Raw genomic sequence first — 25,376 nt, forward strand, 5'->3', positions numbered from 1 at the left:
AGGTATGAAGAGGCATCAAGTATAGTTTGGGCTAGCCATGAATTTAGTTTGGCCGCTTGAAAGGAGAAGGTTCTTTCGAAGAATCTTTTAAGGTGACACGATTTTAGTGAGGGGAAAAGTGAACAGATTTATTCTGCGGGAGCTCTTATTGTTGTGGCTCAGGTTGAACTGAGGGTAAAGATAGTCCGGCGACATACCAAATACTGTTTTGTAACAGATGCCTGAGAACTTAAATAGAACTCTGGATTCGAACGGCAGCCAGTGCAGCTGATGAGTCTAAGGTCCCTCTTCTGAGCCCCAGAAGTGATTTTGAATATCATATTCTATGCTTACAGCTTGTAATACATTATGGGCTCCTTTTACTAAGGTGCACTAGGGCTTTAATGTGTGTAATAGCGCGCGCTAGACATTAGTGCCCTATATCTGTTCTCATTCCTTCTGTAGCCCCTACCCTCACTACCTCTTTTTCCCTTGTTTGTCCCTTCATGAGCATCTTATATTGATCCATTCTATGTCCTGTGTGTCTGTTCTACGTAACTTAGATTGTAAGCACTTTCGATCAGGGACAATCTCTTGCTTGTTTAATGTACAATGCTGCATGCATCGGGTAGCGCTATAGAAATGATAAATAGTAGTAATAGATAATGTCTTGGAGACTCCGTTTTGAAAGTTATACATTGTACTTCCATCTTGTATGTTTAGGCTTCCAGCTGTGCAGCTTTGGAAATACCAATTCATTCTGAAATTCTCCAAGCGATCCTTGACTATATTTATACAGATGAAGCTCCAGCTGTAAAAGGTATGCAGAAACAATTTGCCTTCCTTCTATATAAAAATAAATATCAGACCCGATATTCAAAACTCCCTTACACCAGGGTAAAGCCAGGATTTATCCTGGGACGAGCAGTGTTCAGTGCCGATACTCAGATGACTAGGTAACTTAGGACAGGAAAAAAGCTGTGTTACATTATCTTTATAATGATGAGAATATCACCATTATCCAGATATTGTTGATGGTTAACACCAAACCTGGGTATTTAGTGTTGACATCTGAATATTTGTAAGCTATATAATTTAAGCCTTTATTTAGCATTGTTGCTCAGAAGCAACATGTGTCTTCTGTAATTCTTATTGAAGATCTGCATCTCCAAATGCCTGTTACTTGGCACTGTTTCTCTTGTTCAACATCAAGTTACATAAAGCAGCCATCATCTTCCAATTAAAGGGTTAAATATTACCCCTATCGTTGTTACTAAAGTTTCTGTTAGATGTACTGTATTTTTCACTCCATAAGCCGCACTTTTCCCACCCCCAAAAAGGGGGTGGAAAAGTGGGTGCGTCTTATGGAACAAATACACCTCCCCCGCCCCCAGTACCATTTTTTTAACTGGACGGCTGCCTTTCTTGTTGCAGAGCGGTGCATAACGCAGGAGCGCGACCTTTGCACTTCCTGTCTGGTCCCACGCAGCTCCGTGATTGGCTGCATTCAGAACCCACAGCTCCCAATGGTTTGGGTCCTAGATATATTTTATGTGGATTATCAAATTGTATATTCTTAAATAAAGCCTGTATCTTGAATATCACCATATCCACAGAGTTTTCGTTTTCGCTGGATTTGCATTTTCTGTGGGACTAAGGGTCAATCTTTTGCTTGTATTCCTTTTACTAAGGTGCACTAACGTTTTTAGCGCACGCACAAAATTACCGCGTGTTAAACCACGTGGTACACTTTTAGAATAACGCCAGATCAATGCTGGTGTTAAGGTCTAGCGCACACGGCAATTTAGCGCGCACTATTCTGCGCATTAAGGCCCTAGCGCACCTTTGTAAAAGGAGCCCTAAGGTACACTAATGGATTTTAGCGTGTGCTGACAATTACAGGCAAAGTCTGCAATTGGTTTGAAGGATTCCTCCACTCAAGAAGATACAGAGTAAAAGCAAACAATGAACAACCAGAATCCTGGAACAACCCTTGCGGAGTCCCCCAAGGCTCTCCACCATCACCAACACTCTTCAACCTTTACATAGCCACACTTGACACATGCTTAGACAAACAAGGTATAATGTCATACAGCTACACAGACGATATCACCATCGTCCTGCCTTTTGACCAACCCCCCAACACAACAAACAAACTACACATTGCACTAGAAACAGTGTCAAAATGGATGAGAGACCACAAATTAAAACTCAACCAAGACAAAACCAAATTCTTACTTCTATTTTTTTTCCCAATTCTTTATTCATTTTTCCATCTTATATCAAGTGTACAATATGACATCAATTAATTCATATACATCACTTGAAAATTTTTTCCTGTTATTATTTCAATACATATTATAATCCCCTCTACACCCTCCCTTTCCACAATTATTGTAAATCAAACATATCATACATGTAATGTGTTCAAAATAATACTTAAACCAATAATATATCAATATATCCCCCCTTTCCCATTATTATAATTATACTTTAGTGTATAAAGGTGTCTACTCATTACAATATGTTATCAGTGGTCCCCAAATTTTTTTGAAGTTATTATAATTCCCTTTTTGTATGGCAATTGATCTTTCCATTTTGTATATAAGGCATAACGAATTCCACCAGAAGGTGTAATTAAGTCTGGTGTAATCCTTCCAATTCCTGGTAATATGTTGAATGGCAACTCCTGTCATTATTAATAAAAGTTTATTATTATTAGATGAAATTTGACTTTTTATTCTCATGGATGTTCCAAATAGAATTGTATCGTATGACAGAGCTACATGGTTTTCTAATAAGCAATTAATTTGGGACCAAATTGATTTCCAAAAGGCCATGATACAGGGACAAAAATAAAGTAGATGATCTAGAGTCCCTGCTTCCAGATTACAATGCCAGCATCTATTAGACTTAGAGCAATCCAACTTTTGTAATCTAACTGGCGTCCAAAATGCTCTATGTAACAAAAAGAGCCAAGTTTGTCTCATAGATGCAGACACTGTACATCTCATTCTCCAAGACCAAATTCGTGGCCATTGAGATGCAGAAATTTGATGCGTAATCTCAATGCTCCAAATGTCTCTAAGACCATTCTTTGATTTTTTAATCATAAATCCAGAAAGCAATTTATACCACTGTGCGGCCTGGTGTCCCAGACAATCGGCCTGAAAGCATAAAAATTCCAGGCTATACTGATTGTTAAGATTTTTCCATTAAGGGAACCCCTCCTGAATAGCCTGGTTCAGCTGCAACCATTTAAAGCTTTGTGATTTGTTTAGACCATATTTATGTTGCAACTGTGAAAATTCAAGCAGTTTACCATTTGAAATAACATCATTTAAAGTTCGTATGGCTGCAATAATCCAATACTTCCAAACGATTTTAAAACCGCCAATTTTAATCTTGAAGTTATGTATTGGGTCAGGTGTTAAATTACTGACATAACGTAAAGTTTTCCATGTATCCATCAATATTCTATTCTCTTTATATTTCCTAGGCATTGGTACACTGATAACTTGAGAGAGATGTAAAGGAAGCATGAGTCGCCATTTTAAGTACAAGCAATCCGGGATGTTTTCCATGAGCTCTGGGAGGACCCAATACATACCCTGACATAAAATATAGGCTTGATGATACCTATAAAAGTTTGGAAAATTTACCCCACCCTCCACAATTGATTTTTGTAAAGATACTAAAGCAATTCTAGGCATTTTACCCAGCCAAACAAATTTTGTAAGAATACTATTTAATTTTTTATAAAAGGACCCCGAAAAAAAACTGGTATCATACTCATTTGATAACAAACCACAGGCAATATCATCATTTTAATAGTTTGAACTCTCCCCCACCAAGAAAGATGTAAAGGATTCCATTGCTTGCACATATCTGTTACTTTTTTTAATAAAAGTCTTTCATTCTCCTTCACTGTGTCTTCTATTGTATTTTTTATTCTAATACCTAAATATTTTAATCCGTCTTCTTTCCATACAAATTAAAATGAATCAAATAATCCTTTAGTACAATGCACATTAAGTGGAAGAATTTCCGACTTGCTCCAATTTATCTTGTATCCTGAAAACTTTCCAAATTTCTCTATCAATTCAAGTAAGCATGGAATGGTAGTTTCCGGATTCCTCAAATAAAGCAGTATATCATCTGCATAGGCTGAGATTTTATATTCCCAATCTGCACGAGGAATTCCCTGTCAATCTGCACGAGGAATTCCCTGTATTCCCTTTGCCTGTTGAATGGCTAATAACAAGGGTTCTAAAACAATATCAAAAAGCAAAGGGGATAAGGGACAACCTTGTCTAACCCCCCTCTGCAAATTAAAACATTCTGACAATTTATTATTAATATATAATCTTGCACCAGGGGAGTTTACAACGTCTGAATCATTTGTATGAATCCTGAACCTATGCCAAACCATTCTAATACCTGGTACATAAAGGTCCATTCAACTCGATCAAAAGCTTTCTCCGCATCCAAGGAGACAGAGAAAGCCGGATCATTCAAGTTTTTTGTTAAATTTAGAGTATGAAAAGCCAATCTAGTATTAGAAGAATGTCTTTTAGCAACAAATCCTGTTTGGTGCATATCAATAAAAGGGAGAGCTTTAGCCAATCGTAAAGCTAATGTTTTTGCTAAAAGTTTTCCATCAACATTAATTAACGAGATAGGCCTGTAGTTTGAAACCAAAGTGGGATCCTTGTTTGGCTTTGGCAAAACAATTGTTAATGATTCTGCCATAGTACCTGTAATGCAAACTTTATTCAGTTGAAATTGATATAAATTTAGTAAATAGGGTAAAATGGTACTTTGAAATGATTTATAAAATTCTACTGTAAAACCATCACCACCTGGAGCTGATCCAACTCAATGCTGTTTCTAATTCTTTTAGTGATATAGGCTCTTCTAAGCTTCTTTTGATATGTTCAGGAACCTTTGGTCCAACAATTAGATTTAAAAATTCTAAACCATCTTTTTCCCTATCACCATAAGGCTCAGAAGAATATAGGTCTTTATAAAAATTTAGAAATTGTCTTAAAATATTTTCAATTTTAATATGTATTTCTCCATATTCATACTTTACAGCAATAATTTTTGTTCTCTTTGCTTTAAGATAATTTGGCAATAATCTTCCCGCCTTATTTGAATTTCCATAATACTGAGTTTGTTGGGAAAACAAATCTTTCCTTATAAATTTAGAAGATATCGCATTATATTTGCCTTTTGCTTTTAATAAAGCCTGTAATGTACTTTATTCCCATTTATCAACTAATTTATTCTCCAAATATTTAATTTCTTTTTCCAAATCATAAAATTGTTTTTTAAGTTGTTTTCTAATATATGCCGAATATGAAATAATATTACCTCTCATGGTAGCCTTAAATACATCCCATAATGTTTCTATGTTAATATCTTCTGAGGTGTTAAGTTTGAAAAATTCAATCATTTTTAATTTAAATTCTTCAAGGAAATTTGAATCCGCAATCAAAGTATTATCGAATCTCCAAACCGATTTACAATAATGTTGTTTATCAGACTGTAACTCAATCCATACACCAGCATGATCAGAAAAAATGATAGGAACTATGGTGGCTTTTGTCACTTTTTGAACTATCTGATTCGATACTAAAATATAATCTATTCTTGAAAAAGAATTATGGACCTGTGAACAAAATGAAAACAAAACCCCAACCATAACAAACCTAGAAATAAACTCCATCACATATCCCTTACAACCCAACCTAAAACTGCTGAGAATAATGATAGACAAAGGCTGCACCATGCAACTTCAAATCAGCAAAACGGTTCAGAAGGCATTCGCAACCATGTGCAACTTAAGATAAGTCCGAAAATACTTCAACAACGAACAATTCAAACTCATAGTACAAGCGCTAATCCTAGGACTCCTGGACTACTGTAACATACTTTAACTGTCATGCCCCGCCAACATGCTAAAACAATTACAAACAGTCCAAAATACAGCCCTAAGACTAATATAGTTGCTGAAAAAATACAACCACATTACCTCAGCTTTCCAAGACTCACACTGGCTTCCAGTACAAGCACACATACAACATAAATTCTACTGCACCCTATTCAAAGCCCTAAATGGAAATGGACCAAGCTATCTGAACAACCGCCTAATCTGGAAAAACAGACCAAGGAGAACTCAAGCACACTTTACCCACCCCCCAATCAAAGGCATGCAAAGCAAAAAAATATATGATGGTCTACTAGCCACCAGAGCAGCATAAATAGACAACCACCTCTCAAATCTGCTGACCACGACGCCCAACTACAAAGCATTCAGGAAAGAACTGAAAACCATACTATTCAAGAAATTTATCAAATGATATAACCAAACCGTATCAACCATTCCTAGATCCTGACGCATACTATAGCTATCAACCTTGTAATCTCCCTTGGGAATGCCAGGCTAATTTCTTGTTGTAAACCTCCTTGAACTGAAAAGTATTGGCGGGATGGAAGACATCAATGTAATCTAATGTAAATGCTAAGAAGCCCATAGGTATAAAATGGGCTTCTTAGCATTTAACGCATGCCAGTTGTCAGTACCTTAGCAAAAGGACCCCTAAATTTGGTATACTGTTTAACCAGAACAAAATGATGTACAAAATAAAATGATTTAAAAGAATGTCAAAAATCGTAAGAAAGCACACTCAGACCAGACATACACAATCAAGCAACATCCTAGTTACCCAGGACAAACTCAACTAAACTATCTAGGGTGAGTGAACCAAAAGCCACATTAAAAAAAAAAAAGCAAAGACCTTTTTAATAATTTGCTAAATTTGTATGATCTAATTGATATTTTATTGTACACTTGATGTAAGAAATGAAAATGAATAAAGATTTGGAAAAAAAAATAATTTGCTAAAACATTTTAAAAAAGCTAGTTGATGCTTGCAAATGGCCATATGCATGTAACTAATTTTAGAAAAGTTACTTTTCACAAACGTATACCTACACCACACAGATTTCCAGGAGCTGTATTCTTGGTTGGTGGATTTTTAAAATAGAAGTACACTTGCTATTTTACAAAAAAAATTACACTAAAATTTCCCCATCAGCATTTTTGAGCTAGCTGCTTCTTTGGATCTGGGGATTCAAGAAATGTATAAAAGGGCAAGATTCAACAATTTGAGGCTTATGCAGCTTCCTGATGAGTGCCTCTCTTGTAAAATATTACTACAGTACTCCACCGAAATTCATGGGGTTCCGTTCCAGGAACCCCCGTGAATCTTGAAAAACTGCGAATACGGTTTTCAGCGGGGGGGAGAGGAGAGGGCAACCAGAGTGGCAGGAGAGAGCAGCCAGAGCGCTGGCGAGTGAAGGAAATCACTCGTGGTATGCTCCGACCGCCTCTTCCTGCATTAAAGTCGGACCTCACCAATCAGGATCTGCTTTGATACACAAATCTTACATCTGAGACGGACAAACACGACAAGGGATTGGGGAATTACTTGTGGGAAAGATTAAAACTGACATGAGTACCGTATTTTCACGTAGATAACGCGCACCCGTGTAAAATGCGCACACGGGTATAGCGCGTGAAAAACACAAATTTATGTACAGAAATTTTTATATACTGCGCACCCGTATACCGCGCATGCTGCCCGACTCTCCCTTCGCCCGCCCCGACTCTCCTCTGGCCACCCCGACTCTCCTCTCCCCCTTGAAGTCCTGTCCCCACCCTGAAAGCCTGATGCCCCCCCCGACGTCCGATTCACCCCCCCCCCCCCCGCAGGACACGACCGGGGCAAGAGGGAGCTCAAGCCCTCTTGCCCCAGCCAACCGTGGCACCCCCGACACGATCGGGGCAAAAGGGTGTCCAAGCCCTCTTGCCCCGCTGACTCCCCAACTCCCCGATAATATCGGGCCAGGAGGGAGCCCAAGTCCTCCTGGCCCTGGCGACCCCCCCCCCCCCCCCCGCTAGTTGTTCGGGCCAGGAGGGAGCCCAAGTCCTCCTGGCCCTGGAAACCCCCCCCCCGCTAGTTGTTCGGGCCAGGAGGGAGCCCAAACCCTCCTGGCCACGGCGACCCCCTACCCCCACCCTGCACTACATTACGGGCAGGAGGGATCCCAGGCCCTCCTGCCCTCGACGCAAACCCCCCTCCCCCCAACGACCGCCCCCACCCCCCAAGAACCTCCAACCTGGCGGCAAGTTCAGAAGAAGGAGCAAAAGTGAGCGTACACCGCTGGACCACCAGGGATGCGAGAAAAGATACGCAGGTGGGGGGTGGGGGGGTAAAAAATTGTTAGTATCGGCCGGGACAGGAGATGGGAGGCATCGCTCCTGTCCTGGCCTACCACTAGACCACCAGAGGGGGAAGAGGGTACAGGGCAGGAAGGTGGGACAAGTTGCAGAGCCTGGCAGGGAAAGGGGGGAGGAAGAATGCAGAGCCTGGCAGGGAGTGAGGGGGGCTGGGTTCAAAGCCTGGCAGGGAAGGAAGTGGGCTGGGTACAAAGCCTGGTAGGGAAGGGGGCTCCGTGTAGAACCTGGCATAGTAGGGAGGAGGGCTGAGTGCAGAGCCTGGCAGGGGAGGGCATGAGGAAGGGAACACTGGGTGCAGATCTTGGCAGGGCATTGCACTTGAATATTAAGCCCCCCATCTTATATTCGAGTCAACCATTTTTTTCTTCCTTTTTGGGGGGGAAAACGGGGGTCTCAACTTATATTCGAATCGACTTATATTCGAGTGTATACAGTACTTAATATATATTTGCTGCCTCAGCTTGTACATGTAACACCCCAAGTGATACAGGTCTTCTGTTTTTCACGTGTTTTTGTAAAATATTGTACCATTATGTCCCAGCAAATACATGTGTACTCTTGTATGTCTTTATATGTATTTTACAAAAAGCTCTGTGTTCAACAAGTTTTTTATTAAATACCCGGGAAATATTGAATGTTCTGAATTGGATGCTATTTTTTTACCTAAATTTGCTAGCAAAATGGGACATTTTGAGAGCTGAATTTTACAAAGTAGGATGCGTTATATTATTGCAGATATTCTGTGAGATGAACAGCAGGTTTTTGTATGAATTTAGGAATTTATTTTTCTCTCTAAATGTATTTGTAGCATACTACCCTAAGAAACAAGATAAACAGAATTTATTTGCATGATTATTGTATGGTAACAATTCAGCTTCTTTGATATTAATTTCTTACCACATTAATAGTAGTAATTTAGGAGAACAGCTGTCAGCCTGTTTAAAGAATATTAGAAAATAATTTTTTCACTATTCAATTTTGGATAATTACGTTCCCACTCTAGAGTTGATGACTAGTTTTCTGTGAACAATGATGACTAGTTTTCAATTGTGAAAAACTAAGCAGTGATCCTTCTGATATAACATCATTCAATGTTCTTATTCCTGCATTTATCCATTGTTTCCAGACGATTTTAATTCCGCCAATTCTGATCCTGGAGTTTATCCATATTGATTGATTTAGAGATTTAGCAATGGGTTCTGGTGATAGATTACTGATATATCTCAATGTTTTCCAAGTGTCAAATAAAATTCTGTGGTCTTTATATCTTTTAGGCATTGTTATAGTTATTAACTGTTCTGGATATAAAGGGAACAGGAGCCGCCATTCTAAATACAGCCAATCTGGTACTGCTTAGTTTTTCACAATTGCAAAATAAATTTGGATTAAATAAAACACAATATTTTAAATGGATGCAATTGAAGCAGGCCATTCAGGAAGGGTTCCCTGAATGGAAAAATCTAAATAATCAATATAGTCTACAGGTTCTATGTTTCCAGACGGATTCTTTGGGTCACCAAGCCGCAAAATGGTACAAATTGATATACGGATTTTTAAATAAAAAAAAGAAAACAGGTCTTAGGGATATTTGGAGTATTGAGATTGGTCAGACAATTTCTGAATCTCAATGGCCACGATTTTGGTCCTGGAGATTAAGATCTACAAGGTCAGCATCTATGAATCAAACATGGTTGTTTTTATTACATAGAGTGTTCTGGACCCCAACGCGCCTGCAAAAAATAGATAGTACTAGATCTAATAGATGCTGGCATTGTAAATTGGAAATTGGGACGTTAGATCATTTAATCTTTTTCTGTCCCTGTGTAAACGCATTTTGGAATTCAATTTGGCCCCAAATTAATAAATTACTAGAAAATCATGTAGGACTCTCATATGACACTATATTATTTGGCACTGCAATGAGAACTAAGAGTCCGATTTCAGCAAACAATAATAAGCTATTACTAATATTAACAGGAGTCGCCATGCAACAAATCACTCAAAATTGGAAAGATTATACCAAATTAAATTATACGTTCTGGTGGAATTCTGTCTGTCATATTTATAAAATGGAAAAAATAATAGCGTTACAACAGGGAAATCTTCCTAATTTCAAGAAAATTTGGCAACCATTGACAAATTATTCTAATGATTAGTTTCTTAGCACAATGATAAAAATTATATATGAATGGGGTGGGAACTGATTAATTAATGGAAACATATTATATAAAAAGGGAAAGGGATTTATATTCTATATGTTATTGTATAATCTTTATCATATTATATTTTAAATAATATGAATTATTAATGATAAAATTTTGATATGTAATAATTGATAATATTATATATGAATCAAATATTGTAAGAATGGAAAATTTATAAATAAAAATTAAAAAAAAAAAAATGATGACTAGTTTTCTGTGAACAATGATTTTATTTTAATTTTAAGACTATTGTCAGTATGTGCAAAATGAGATATTACTTATTTTTTAATAATTCTGGAGCACCTTCATTAATTCAGATGACTTGTGAATTTAATTTGTCCAATATAAGTTTTTATTAACAACATTTCAGCCTGATTAATCGCTCAGTGAATTGTAATTGTCAAATCAATTATGCGCTATTACTTTGTGAATTTAAAAGACAGGAGCATAGTATATGATTGGCAGTTAAGAACCTTTTGGCCCATCAATTCTGCCTAATTGGTCAAGGAAAGACTAAGATAAGGGTGATAAAAGTTGCTAATGAATATGATGTATAACTATACGGACAGAGTTCTGTCAGTTGCCAAAATAAAAATTTGATTAGCTTTTAAAGGGGCAATTTTCCAAATTGCAGGCATCCTTTCAGTCTTTGATGTTCACAGTTTACATCGATTTAAAAACTGAGAAAAACTTAAGAGCACAAATCTGTGTCTGCTATTGTCTTTGTTTATTCAACTTGTTATTACATTACATTAGTGATTTTTATTCCGCTATTACCTTGCTGTTCAAGGCGGATTACAGAAGAGGATTTCTGGACATGTCCAGAGGTGTTACAGAGTAGAGCGGGTTGCTTCAGTGGATTGAAATGTTTTCATACGGTGTTAGTTAGTCTTCATGGATTTCTTGAATAGCAGGGTTTTTATTTCTTTTCTGAAAGTTTTGTAGTCTGGGGTCGCGATTCGTAGATTGGAGAGTTGGTAGTAGTTGCTGAGGATCAGTCGCTTGTGCAAAAACCCTGCTCTCTGCCCCGACTCTCCTGCTCCTGAGTTTCAGAAGCCGTGTGGGCAGGCAAAAATTCAGAAGCCATGTGGGCTGCTGCCGCTCTGCCTCTCTGCGAGCCTTTGTTGTCCCGGAGTGCCTTTAAAGCAGTGCCTGAAATGAATGAAAGTGCTGAGAAGCTGAGAAAAGAGCCCCGACTCTCCTGTTCTGCCGCCAAGCTTAATTTCTCTGTTTTCTAGAATTTAAAAAAAGCTTAGTTCTAATTAGTAACCAAAAGTGTCCAGATCCAGAGGGTTGGGTGTTTTTATTTTCCAACTTTTGCTTCCTTCAGGATCCACCTGCTCAATAGTGCCCTCCCCGTCCTAGGAAACTTTCGGATTTGCCTTAACATTGCTCTCCTTATTTACAGCTGATAGGGGGCTTGCTTGCAAACTTTGGAGACACCTTCCCTGCAGTGCGAGCCCATGATTTTAACCCACGGGTTTAAAGCAGGGCTGCACTCCTGTGCGCAGCTCTGCTTTAAACCCGTGACTCAAAACCACGGGCTCGCACTGCAGGGAAGGGCGGCAGAGAGGAGGAGAATCGGGGCAAATAAAAAATAAAAAAAACAGACAGTAAACACATTTGCAGACCATCTACAGGCAAAGTAGATGGTATACGCATGCGTCAGGATTGCTCTGTAGCGATTCATCTCGTCAGTGAGGGGCGTGCCTCCGATCACTCCCATTTACCTGGCAGAGGGTTGTAGAATCAGTCGGCCTGCCTAGGATCGCCCATGGATCGGGTAAGATCAGTGGGCTTAGTGAATCTAGGTCTAAGTGACTCACCTAATGTCACAAGGAGCAGCATGGGTTTGAACCCGCAACCTCAGGGTGCTGAGGCTGTAGTTATAACCACGATGTTACACTCTGCTACGCTTTCCCAATGGTGGCAGCTTTCATTTTATTCTCCTTTCTTCTTCCCCCGAACCAGTTTATAAATATCTTAAGGAGGTGCCATAAAGGAGGTGGGAAAGGGAGGAGCATTTCTGCGCTATTTGAACTGGTTCTTGACGCATGTTTTATATAGGTGCCTGTGTTACTATTATAAAAGTGGGTGCTTCTTTGGACATTACAAATAGGTGCCCCTTTATTAAGTTTTCCCCTTTTAAATACTCAACCTAGCATAGAATTTTTATGTTTTCAGGCAGACTTTCTGGGACATCAGGCCGAACACTGGTATCAAACTATTAGTGAATTGGTTAAAAAAAGCCTAAAAATGGTCTTAGGGATATTTGGAGCATTGAGATTAAGCATGATATTTCAGCATCTCAATGGCCACAAATTTGGTCTTGGAGAATGAGATGTACAATGTCAGCATCTATGAAACAAACTTGGTTTTTCTTGTTACATAGAGCTTTTTGGACCCCAGTTAGATTGCAAAAGTTAAATAGCTCTTTGTCTAATAGATGCTGGCATTGTAATCTGGATTTAGGGGCTTTAGATCATCTTTTGTTCTATTGTCCCCATATCTTAGCCTTTTGGAACTCAATCTGGGATCAAGTAAATTGTTTATTAGAAAATCACGTAGCATTAACTTATGATACTGTACTTTTTGGTATGTCTATGAGAAAAAAGAGTCAGATATCAATGTGTAATAACAAACTTTTATTGATTTTGACCGGAGTAGCCATCCAACATATTGCTAATAACTGGAAAGACCATAGTAGGCTTAATTTTAAGTTTTGGTGGAATTCAGTTATAGAATGGAAAGATCAATAGCGGTGCAAAATGGAAATTATAAAAACTTTATTAAAATTTGGGAACCATTAACGTCCTTTTGTCATGATTGATGCCATTTTTCTAATATTTTTCTATTAACTATGTAAGATAAGGGTGGGGTGGGGGGAGGGTTTCTATTATATGAAAAATAAAATTACTAGAGGGATTTCAGGATGGGAGGGGGAGGGTTATATTTGCAATTATAAGATATAACGATAAGATGTACAAGTGGTTAAATCTATGTTATTGTGTTGCAATTTTTGTACACTTGATGAAAGTTTTAAAATGAATAAAGAATTTTAAAAAAAAGTTTTCCCCTTAGGGGCCAGTTTTCAAAGGATTTGTGCAGGTAAGTGGCTGATTTCTGTGGTTTAAAGCCCTCTTTGTGCCTCTTCTTTCTCTCTTGGTAAAAGGGCCAGGGCATGTCATGATTTCTCTTTCTCTTTTGTGCATCCTTATAGGAAACTAATCAAAATGCATATCTTTCTATTTCTTCATTTTACTTTCCAGAGTCGGAAAATGTGGAATTTGTTTGTAATGTTCTTGTGGTAGCAGATCAACTCCTTATAGCACGACTGAAAGAGATATGTGAAGTAGCAATTACAGAAAAATGTGAGTTTTTATAGACTGTTCTTAATAGTAAATGCAGTCTATAGAGGGAGTGCTAATCGAAATTCTAGAAACTTTCCAGGATACACTTGCTTGTATTATATATGTGCTTTAATATGTATGAATCCAAAGGAAGAAGGAAAACGAATAACATATCATGGTAATTAGGTGGCTAAACGCAGTAGTCACTCTTGCACACTAATTAAGAATGGTTGCATATCCTTATAAGTATATTTAGTCTATAAACAGAGATACAGAATCTACATTTTCAGCAATGACCACATTAGCAGGACCAGCCCCTAATTATTTGTATGAAACCAATGTAGTGATTTAAATGGCTTAGCTTTATACAGATAATTTTTTTTAAATCTTTATTCATTTTCATATCTTATAACAAGTGTACAATAATCAAGTCAAAAAAATTTTACAAATCACTTGGCATTCTTACTTATAGTCATTAGAGTATGAAAGAATCCCTCCCCCACCCCATCCATCAATACTAGATCAATTAACAAATATTATATTTCCCATTCCCACCCTACCTATATCCTATATAAATAACAAGGTGTTTAAGGTGTCTGATCATTAGAATATGTAATCAATGGCCCCCAAATTTTTTTAAAATTATGATAATTCCCTTGCTGTATAGCAAGCACTCTCTCCATTTTATAAATATGACAAACTGAATTCCACCAAAAGGTATAATTAAGTTTAGTATAATCCTTCCAATTTCCAGTAATATGTTGAATGGCAACCCCAGTCAATATTAATAAAAGTTTAAAAGTGATTAATTAATATAATTCTGAGTGATTATTGTACACTCGTTGTAATTTCTGAAAATGAATAAAGATTAAAAAAAAAAAAAGTTTATTATTATTTGCTGAAATTGGACTCTTAAATCTCAAAGATGTACCAAATAATACAGATAATTTTTTAAAAATCTGCAGATTGTGTTTACAACCTGCTAGAAATGTGTAACTTTGCTTTGATAATTGGGCTGATAATACCGAGCTATTGTGGCTGCCCATCTATGCAAACTGGAAGTGAATGCATTTATTTATTTATTGAGATTTATTAACTACCTTTTCATGAAGAGATTCACGCAAAGTGATTTACAATACATTGAATAGTATCAGGTACTCTTAAGTATTTTCCCTATCTGTCCCGGCAGGCTCACAATCTAACTATGGTACCTGGGGCAATGGAGGATTAAATGACTCGCCCAGAGTCACAGGGAGCAGGCTGGGATCAAACTCAGAACCACAGGGTGCTGAGACAGCAGCTCTAACTAACCTCCCTGACTGATCAAGAGCCCATCCCAGGAAGGGGCTCAAGGCTCAGTGGATCAGTGCATGAAACGTTCTGGGTCTGGTGTTACTAGGATTCTTCATAAATTTCTTGAAGTCTCACTTGAGCCCTTCATTTCATTTGCAATTCATAGGCAATCTGTTAGACATACCTCAAGGAACAACCTTCCTCCTATTCAAAAAGAAATATCAGTGAGGTAAAAATCCTCAACTAGGGGGTATGTTGAGGTTATTAGGTCTTATGGCTCAACGGTACATATAGTTCCCCCGTCATGTCTCAAAATGAGACATACCTCATGCTTTTATTAAATTCAGGCTATTTTCAGGATGGAGACTAGTTACTAATTGTTGCAAGGACTCCCTAGATTCTTCTGCAGCAGGCAGTAGAGAATTCCAGATGTTGAAGTACAGTTTCACCTGTGATAATCAACTTACAAAAATGAAATCAGTAGCAAACACATACATACAAAAGATAAGACAGTAACAAAACAATAAACTAAAACTACCTTAATTAAAACAAAATCGAGTTTACAAAGGGTCAGCACTGTGGCAAATAGAGGTAGTAGATGTGGGAAGGGGAATTTTCAGAAACCATTTACCTGGGTAAAAAAGCTATTTGAAGATTGCCTAGCCTTCTTTTAGATATTTTTTTTCCCCCAAAAAGGAAGGTGATCCAAATAAAATTACACATTTTTCCATAGTATGGGGCTCATAATAATAATAAAAAAACATCCAAGAAGCGGCCTAAGTCGGTACTTGGACGATCAGAAAGACAGATCGTCCAAGTACCGATAATCAAAACAGGTTTTAGATGTATCTAAAACCAGCTTAGGCTTTTACCCTGCCTCTGTACGCCTAGAGCAAAAAGGGGCGTTTTTGAAGGCGTGGATAGGGTGGGAGGTGGGCCGAACTAGACTTAGTCATCCAGCAGCCATAACAAAAAAGGTTTGACAGGTTGCCAGACGGAACGTATACGTTTTGACTTAGACCAAGTCAAAACAGGTATAAGTTCTGAATCGGGCCTCTGAGCTGATTGTGGCTGCCCTAATCGGCTCAGGCAACCCATCCCCCCACACTGGTAACTATCACGGCAGGAGAGATGCCCGATCTCTCCTGCCGCGATGACCCATGACCCCCATCCCCTGAATCTTCTCCGGCAGGAGAGATGCCCAATCTAGCCTGCCGGACACAACCCCCCTATGCCCGTGTGATCATCGGCAGGATAGATGACCAATCCCTCCTGGGAGCTGAATTAGGGCTGAAGTTATTTTAGCACATGATTTTTTAATATCTGCTAAACTTTGCACATTGTTTTTCATCAGGGAAAGTACCCTCAGAAGAGGTTCTTTTTCTTCAGACAATTTTCAAAATGAAAGTATGAATATGAGTTATTATCCCAGGACAAGCAGGCAGCTATTCTTGACTGATGGGTGACGGCACCGACGGAGCCCCGGTACGGACAATTTTAGAGTGATTGCACTCTAAGAACTTAGAAAGTTCTGGTAGGCCGCACCGCGCACGCGCGAGTGCCTTCCCGCCCGACAGAGGCGCGCGGTCCCCAGTTTCTTAGTTTCCGCGGAGCTAAGAAGACGCGTCTCTCTCAACGGCTGTTGTGAGAGGATTTTTTGTGAACTTCCCGCTCGCGTAAACTTTTTGAGGAATATTATTTCCTTTCCTTTTTTCTTTATTTTCTTTCTTAAAAAAAAAAAAAAAAAAAAACTTTTGTTTTTTTGCCTGTTTTTCGGCCTTGCCCCGGCGGGGCCTTTAGCCACCATCGAGGCCTCGGCCTTCGATTTGGCTGAAGCCGTCTTTACATTCATGCCCCCCCAACCCGGCTTCAAAAAGTGCCAGCGGTGTGCACGACCAATTTCACTAACTGATCCTCATAATTGGTGTCTCCAGTGTCTTGGTCCCGACCATCGAGCGTCAACCTGCACCCGCTGTGCAACTTTAAAAAAGAGAACTCTTAAAAATCGAGAGATTCAACAAAAATTATTGTTTGGTGCCGAGATGTCTGATTCTACACCGGCACCGACATCGGCACCGGCGCAGTCGGCACCCACATCATCGACACCACGCGATACCGCGGCGGTGTCGACTCCAGGTAAGCCGGCTAAGAAGCCTTCCCCGTTGGAGCGTCCTCCGGTCTCGATGGCAGCGAGTCCAATTCTGCCGACCTCGAGGCGCCCACGGAAGCGCTCCGCTCCAATAGAGGTGAGCCCCTCGACATCGGGGTCCTCATCCTCGGAGCGTAGAGCGGCACCGAAGGTACCATTAAAGAAAAAGACGGTACCGGTGCCTTCCCTTGAGGAGCGTATAGCTGCTGTTCTGAAGGAACAACTTAAAGAACAGCTACAGCACCTCCTACCTCCAGCCCTGGCATCGAATTTGCCGGTACCAGTCCGGTCTGAGCCACCGGTACCGATAGTGGACCGTCCTATTTTATCGACGTCCACTCTATCGGTACCGGTACAGTCGGTTTCCTCGGTCTCCATGCCGATTCTGGCACCGGAGCCGAGAGCTCACCATCAAGCTGTACAAACTTCGGCTCCGGTGCGTACTGTAGCATCTCCCGGTACCGAATCGGGCAGGTCAGGGAAGTCTCTTCACAAGTCCCGGCATTTAGAGCCTTCCACTCCAGAGTCTCGAGACCGGAGTTCTCAGGTTCGAGACCCTGACTTATGGGGTGACTCGGAGGATCCTCTTCTTTCGGAGGGAGAATGCTCTTCTGGTGATGAGGACCCGTCTCTTTTAGAAGCCTCCTCTAAACCAGAAGTATCTTCCTTTTCTTCATTTTTGAAGGAAATGTGTGATTCTCTCTCCATTCCTTTGGAGGCTGAGTCAAAGAAATCCAAGGCTTTCCTTGATGCCTTGGACTTTGACCAGCCTCCAAAGGAATACCTTAAACTCCCTCTCCATGATATATTGAGAGAGACGTTTTATAAAAATCTGGAATCTCCTTTAACTATTCCTGGAGCGCCTAGAAAGTTGGATTCCTTGTATAAAGTCATTCCTATTCCTGGGTTTGACAAGCCCCAATTAGCTCATGAGTCCCTTTTGGTTGAGTCCACTTTGAAAAAGTCCAAAGGGGCTAGTGTATATGCCTCAGTCCCTCCTGGCAGAGAGGGCAAATCTATGGACAAGTTTGGTAAAAGGCTATACCAAAATGCTATGTTAGCAAATCGATCAGGAAATTATGCATTCCATTTCTCTTTTTATCTTAAGCACTTAATACAAAATATCACTGCTTTTGAGAAATATCTTCCTGATAGGAAAAAGTCTGCTTTTCACCACACTTGTTCATCTCTTTTACAGCTTCGAAAATTCATGGTAAGATCTATCTATGATACCTTCGAGCTGACCTCCAGAGCCACGGCCATCTCAGTGGCCATGCGAAGGCTAGCCTGGCTTCGTGTTTCAGAACTGGACGTTAATCACCAGGATAGGCTAGCCAATACACCTTGCTTAGGGGATGAGCTGTTTGGAGATTCCATGGACTCCACTACCCAGAAATTATCGGCTCATGAGACCAGATGGGACACGCTTCTTAAACCTAAGAAGCCTCCACCAACTAGGCCCTTTCGTCCACAATCAACCTACCAACGTAGATTTGTGGCTCGTCCTCTGCCTCAAACTGCTCAACAACCTAGGCGTCAGAGGCAACAGCGTCCAGCTGCTAGACAACCTCAGCAACAACAGCAGGTAAAATCTACTCCTGCACAAAAGTCTACTCAACCCTTTTGACTTGGTTCTCCAGAACATAGCCAGTCTTCTCCCTCCTACTCAACTTCCACAGCCTATAGGAGGACGTCTTTCTTATTTCATAAGCCGTTGGGAACTTATCACGTCAGATCAGTGGGTTCTGAACATCATCCACCACGGCTACTCTCTCAACTTTCAAACTCTACCTCCTCCAAGTCAACCAAAAGAGTCTGCTTCGCACAATCAGTCTTTCCTTCTTCTCCAGGAGGTTCAATCCCTTCTCCTTTTGAACGCCATAGAGGAGGTTCCTCTAGATCAAAAGGGACAGGGATTCTACTCCCGTTACTTTTTAGTCCCCAAAAAAACAGGAGATCTCAGACCAATTCTAGATCTCCGCGATCTCAACAAATGTTTGGTCAAAGAAAAGTTCAAAATGCTCTCTCTAGCCACTCTTTATCCTCTTCTAAATCAAGGCGACTGGCTATGTTCTCTCGATCTCAAAGAAGCATACACTCATATACCGGTCAATCTGGCCTCCAGACAATACCTACGCTTCATGATCAATCGTTGTCATTACCAATACAAGGTGCTACCCTTCGGTCTTGCCTCCTCTCCGAGAGTATTCACCAAATGTCTGATTGTGGTGGCTGCCTTCCTGCGATCTCACCACCTTCAGGTCTTTCCTTACCTGGACGATTGGTTGATAAAGGCCAATTCATCTCAGACTGTTCTCCTGGCCACCAACCAAACCATCACGTTTCTTCAACTTCTGGGGTTCGAGATCAATCTACCCAAATCTCATCTCATCCCCACTCAGAGACTTCAATTCATAGGAGCTGTCTTGGACACAATCCTCATGAGAGCGTTTCTGCCGTCCAATCGTCTTCAAACGCTTCACTCTCTATGTCAGCAGGTGCTTCCACAGCGTTCCATCACAGCAAAGCAAATGATGATTCTCTTGGGTCACATGGCCTCCACAGTTCATGTCACGCCTCTTGCACGTCTTCACCTGCGCACTCCTCAATGGACACTAGCTACCCAGTGGTCCCAAGCGACGGATCCTTGCTCACGTCACATATCTGTGACATCATCTCTTCGTCAGTCTCTACAATGGTGGTTGGTATCCTCAAATCTGTCCAGAGGTCTGCTGTTCCATCAACCTCCTCATCAACTAGTCATCACCACCGATGCCTCCCCTTATGCATGGGGAGCTCATTTGAACGAGTTCCAAACTCAAGGTCTTTGGACTGCCCAGGAAAAGAAGCGTCACATCAATTTCCTGGAACTCAGAGCGATGTTTTATGCCCTCAAGGCCTTCCAACATCTTCTTTTTCCTCAAGTTGTCCTGTTGTGCACAGACAATCAAGTTGCGATGTACTACATCAACAAACAGGGTGGGACGGGCTCTCGCCTCTTATGCCAGGAAGCCCAAAAGATCTGGACTTGGGCCATAAATCACCATCTATTCCTGAAAGCTATTTACATTCAGGGAGAGGAGAATTCCTTAGCGGACAAGCTCAGCAGAGTTCTACAACCTCACGAATGGACAATCGATCCAGTAACTCTACAATCCATCTTCGCTCAATGGGGCACCCCTCAGATAGACCTCTTTGCAGCTCCGCACAATCATCAGCTGCCCCTATTCTGCTCCAGACTATACTCACCTCACCGTCTGGCAGCGGATGCTTTTCTCCTCGATTGGTCCAATCTGTTCCTGTACGCTTTCCCTCCTCTGCCTCTCATGTTGAGAACATTATTCAAGCTCAAGAGGGATCAAGCAACCATGATTCTGATTGCTCCGAGGTGGCCCAGGCAACATTGGTTCTCCCTTCTACTTCAACTCAGTTCCAGGGAACCTTTTCTTCTGCCTCTGTATCCTTCTCTGCTTACTCAGCATCAGGAAACTCTCCTACACCCCAACCTACAGTCTCTGCACCTGACAGCTTGGTATCTCTCGGGCTGACTTCTCATGATACACTCTTGTCTCAGCCTGTTCGTTCAATTCTGGATGCCTCCAGGAAACCAGCCACTCTTCAATGTTACCATCAGAAGTGGACACGGTTTTCTTCATGGTGTTTTCTCCATCATTATGATCCCACTTCCCTTGCAGTGGAGACATTGTTGGATTATCTCCTTTCTTTGTCAGACTCTGGCCTCAAGTCCACTTCAATCAGAGTCCATCTTAGTGCTATAGCAGCTTTTCATGAGCCAATCCATGGAAAACTCCTCTCAGCTCATCCCTTAGTGTCCAGGTTCATGCGGGGTCTTTTTAATGTGAAACCACCTCTTAAAGCTCCTCCTGTTATCTGGGATCTTAATGTAGTTCTTTCCGCTTTAATGAAGCCTCCATTTGAACCCTTGGCTACTGCTTCTTTCAAGTTTCTCACTTGGAAGGTGCTTTTTCTTATTGCTCTTACCTCTGCCAGGAGGGTCAGTGAGCTCCATGCACTAGTGTCGGATCCACCTTTTACAATCTTTCATCATGACAAGGTGGTTCTGCGTACTCATCCAAAGTTTCTCCCGAAGGTTGTCTCTGAATTCCATCTCAACCAATCCATTGTTCTGCCTGTCTTTTTTCCAAAACCTCACTCTCATTCTGGTGAACAGGCTTTACATACTTTGGACTGTAAGAGGGCTTTGGCTTACTATTTAGACCGTACTAAGCCTCACAGATCATTCCCTCAACTCTTTCTGTCCTTTGATCCAAATAAATTGGGACGTCCTGTTTCGAAACGTACGTTGTCTAATTGGCTGGCAGCGTGCATTTCATTCTGTTATGCTCAGACCGGACTGACACTGGAAGGTTCTGTCACAGCCCATAGAGTCCGAGCTATGGCAGCATCTGTAGCTTTCCTCCGATCCACGCCCATTGAGGAAATCTGCAAAGCTGCCACTTGGTCCTCAGTTCATACTTTTACATCTCATTATTGTCTGGACACATTTTCCAGACGGGATGGACACTTCGGCCAATCTGTTTTGCAAAATTTGTTTTCCTAATGGCCAACCTTCCCTCCATCCCTCTTTTATTAGCTTGGAGGTCACCCATCAGTCAAGAATAGCTGCCTGCTTGTCCTGGGATAAAGCACAGTTACTTACCGTAACAGGTGTTATCCAGGGACAGCAGGCAGATATTCTTGCGTCCCTCCCTCCTCCCCGGGTTGGCTTCTTAGCTGGCTTATCATAACTGGGGACCGCGCGCCTCTGTCGGGCGGGAAGGCACTCGCGCGTGCGCGGTGCGGCCTACCAGAACTTTCTAAGTTCTTAGAGTGCAATCACTCTAAAATTGTCCGTACCGGGGCTCCGTCGGTGCCGTCACCCATCAGTCAAGAATATCTGCCTGCTGTCCCTGGATAACACCTGTTACGGTAAGTAACTGTGCTATTGGTGCATAGATCATGAGGGAAAAGTAACCGCAGTACTACAAGCTATCTAAAAATTGCCCTCTCTGTGTATAGCCATTACACGGATAACCTACTAATTGTTTCAATTTACTCTCTTATTTCTAGTTAATTTAAAGAATGGTGCAGAGCTCCTTGAGTTTGCAGCAATGTATAATGCTGAACAGTTGAAGCAATCGTGTTTACAATTTATAGGACTCAATATGGCAGCTTTTCTTGAAGCAAGGTAAGACTGGTCAAAGTGGTAAAGGTCCTAAAAAAGGTCACATAAACTTGTCCTGGGGAAGGAAGGGAAGAACTGAGGAAAGCACCCCAGTCTATGACTACTTGGGAGAAGAGGTGGTGTCAGACATATTTTGCCTGCTCAGAGGAAGAAGAAATGTAAGTGGCCTGCAGGCTAGAAGAAGGAAACATTTGCAGTCAACCAAGTAGCTGGAAGTGTTAAGGGTTTGAGGGCTGGGCAGGTTGTAAGAAAGGAAAGAGGTGCTTGTTGAGTTTGGGAAGGAAAGAGTTGTGGTGAGTTATGAGGGGGAGGGGTAGAAGAGAAATATGCAGGGATCAGAGGGATATGAAAAAAGGGAGTGAGTACTTCATTAGAGAGTGAGAAAAGGAGAGTAGAATTTGTCATCATCACCATGAGAAACCATCTCAATGTCATTCTTTAAGGAAAGAGAGAAGAATCAGAGTATGAATGGGCACAACCACTGACCCTCAAGCCTTGCATTGAAGTATGCTGGTGTTGGACTGAGGTTGAGCTAGACAATAAAGAAGGACACAGGATGGTTTCCCGCAGTTATCCTTGGGGACGGGGATAGTGACAAATTCTGTCACTGTGTCATTCTCTATAAAGTCTAAGTAGGAGGGATTATAGGGAAGAATGCTGAGATCCAGGAGGGAAGTGAGAGTTGGGTTTGGATTGTTGAGGGGAGAATAGTTTGTATGTCTGAGAATATGCGTGCATTTGACAGAGAGAGAGGGAGAGGAAAGTTACATAATAAAAAAGCAATATTAAGGGAACTCCAGGCCTTGCACAACCATAGGGGCAGTCCTGCATAATAGAGTAATGTATTAGATGACGGCAGATAAAGAACTGTTGTCTTTGAATCTAAGGATATCATCCAGATGTCGAGCATTCCTGAAAGATAATCACTCTTTATCTGTTATTCTTAGTAGCGGAACACATATCTTGTTAGCAGGGTGGGAAATTATTTGTAAAGTTGAACAACAGTGTTCTAAACTAAAAGAGAGATTGGGAAAGTAAATCAAAGCAAGAGCCAAAATGCTAGTATGATTTTGAAAAGAAATGGTAGAAAGAGAGTAAAAAAAAGTGGTTATTTAGAAAGAGCAACACAAAGAACCGTGTCTATTACAGCTTAAAGAAGTATGGTTTTCTGTTCTGGTCGTCGTATCTCAGAAAAGATCTAACGGAATTAGAAAAGGTTCAAAGAAGAGCGACCAAAAGGATAAAGAGGATAGAACTCTCGTATGAAGAAAGTCTAAAGAGGTTAGGGCTCTTTAGCTTGGAAAAGACCAAGGGAGGATATGATTGAGGTTTACAAAATCCTGAGTACAGTAGTTTAGAATGGGTGAAAGTAAATCAATTTTTCACTCTTTCAAAAAGTACAAAGACCAGGGAATACTTGATGAAATTACATGGAAATACCTTTAAAACAAATAGGAGGAAATATTTTTTCACTCAGTTAGTTAAGCTCTGGAACTTCTTACCAGAGGCAATTAGAACAGCATAGATTTTTAAAAGTCTGGACAAGTTCCTGGAGGAAAAGTCCATAGTCTGCTGTTGAGACAGACAAGGGGGGTACCACTGCTTGCCCTGAGATAGGCAACATGGAATCTTGCTACTTTTTGGGGTTCTGCCAAGTACTCGTGACCTGGATTGGAAAGAGAATACCAGACTAGATGGACCATTTGTCTGACCCAGTAAGGCTATTCTTATATTCTTATGAAATTAAAAAATAAGCTCATGGTAAAGCAAGGTAACAAGGTTTGGACAAGTTCCAGGAAGAAAAGTCCATAGTCTGTTATTGAGAAAGACATGGGGGAAACCACTTCTTGCCTTTTATTGGTAGCATGGAATATTGCTACACCTTGGGTTTTGGCCACGTACTAGTGACCTGGATTGGCCATCGTGAGAACAGGCTACTGGGCTTGATGGACCATTGGTCGGATCCAGTAAGGCTATTTTTATGTTCTTATGACTTTTCTTGGTTTATCATTGAAAGAATGGACATGTGTAGGATTGTAAAATTGAGTGAAGGAAATAAATGTTTGAAGGTTTAGAAGAAAAAGAACCAATAAATTAGCTTTGTTTATTATGAAAGGCTTGCAGAAAATCTGCCCATCAGGAAGGATATATAGAACAGTAAATGTCAAAGTATTTATAGAAGAAGGGGTTTGTGTAAAATTGCAGAGCTGATAGTGGACAAAGCCATGGGATTTTATTAAAACATCCTTGGAGATTAATTAAACTTACACACTAAAATCCCTGTTCGTTTACAAAAATTAGATAGCTCTAAGTCTAATAGATGTTGGCATTGTCATCTCGAAGCAGGGACTTTAGATCATCTATTATTCTATTGTCCATTCATTTTGGCTTTTTGGAAATCAATTTGGGGCCAAATAAATTGTTTGTTAGAAAATCCGGTGGCTTTATCATATGATACTATATTATGTGGCATGTCAATGAGAGCAAAGAATCAAATTTCTTCAACAGATTACATTCAATTGGAAAAATTGGAGTAGATTAAACTACAGTTTCTGGTGGAATTCTTTGTGTCATATATCCTATATAATAAAAGCTTACCGGCGCATCGTGATCCCTGCCACTGTGGTGTGTGATCCGTGGCCGTGTTCCATTTTAGAACCCGGCGGCAGGGAACATTTTGGCCTCTCCCCTCCTCCCGCCTTCACTCACCAACCGCTGGAGGAAGCCAGCCATATTCGGTGGCTTGAGAAGGCGGAGTGGTGCTGCCGGCGGCTGCCGGGAGGAGGGCTTCTTGTAGCGGTGCTGGCGGCGGCTGCCGGGAGGAGGGCTTCGATCTGCTGAGGGTCAGGCGCTGCTCCAGTGAGAATCGTGGCTGGCTCTACTAAAC

At 40.8% G+C, this 25,376-nt stretch overlaps 1 protein-coding gene across 1 annotated transcript in view; it reads left to right on the plus strand.

The window, feature by feature from the left end:
* IBTK (inhibitor of Bruton tyrosine kinase) overlaps positions 1 to 25,376 on the plus strand; it is a 239,787-nt gene that overhangs the window by 109,032 nt on the left and 105,379 nt on the right. The window contains 3 exon segments of the mRNA XM_033937433.1: positions 703 to 799; positions 13,761 to 13,862; positions 22,375 to 22,492. Coding sequence (XP_033793324.1) covers positions 703 to 799; positions 13,761 to 13,862; positions 22,375 to 22,492 — 317 coding nt within the window.

This window comes from Geotrypetes seraphini, chromosome 3, assembly GCF_902459505.1.
Source record: "Geotrypetes seraphini chromosome 3, aGeoSer1.1, whole genome shotgun sequence".
NCBI lineage: Eukaryota > Metazoa > Chordata > Amphibia > Gymnophiona > Dermophiidae > Geotrypetes > Geotrypetes seraphini.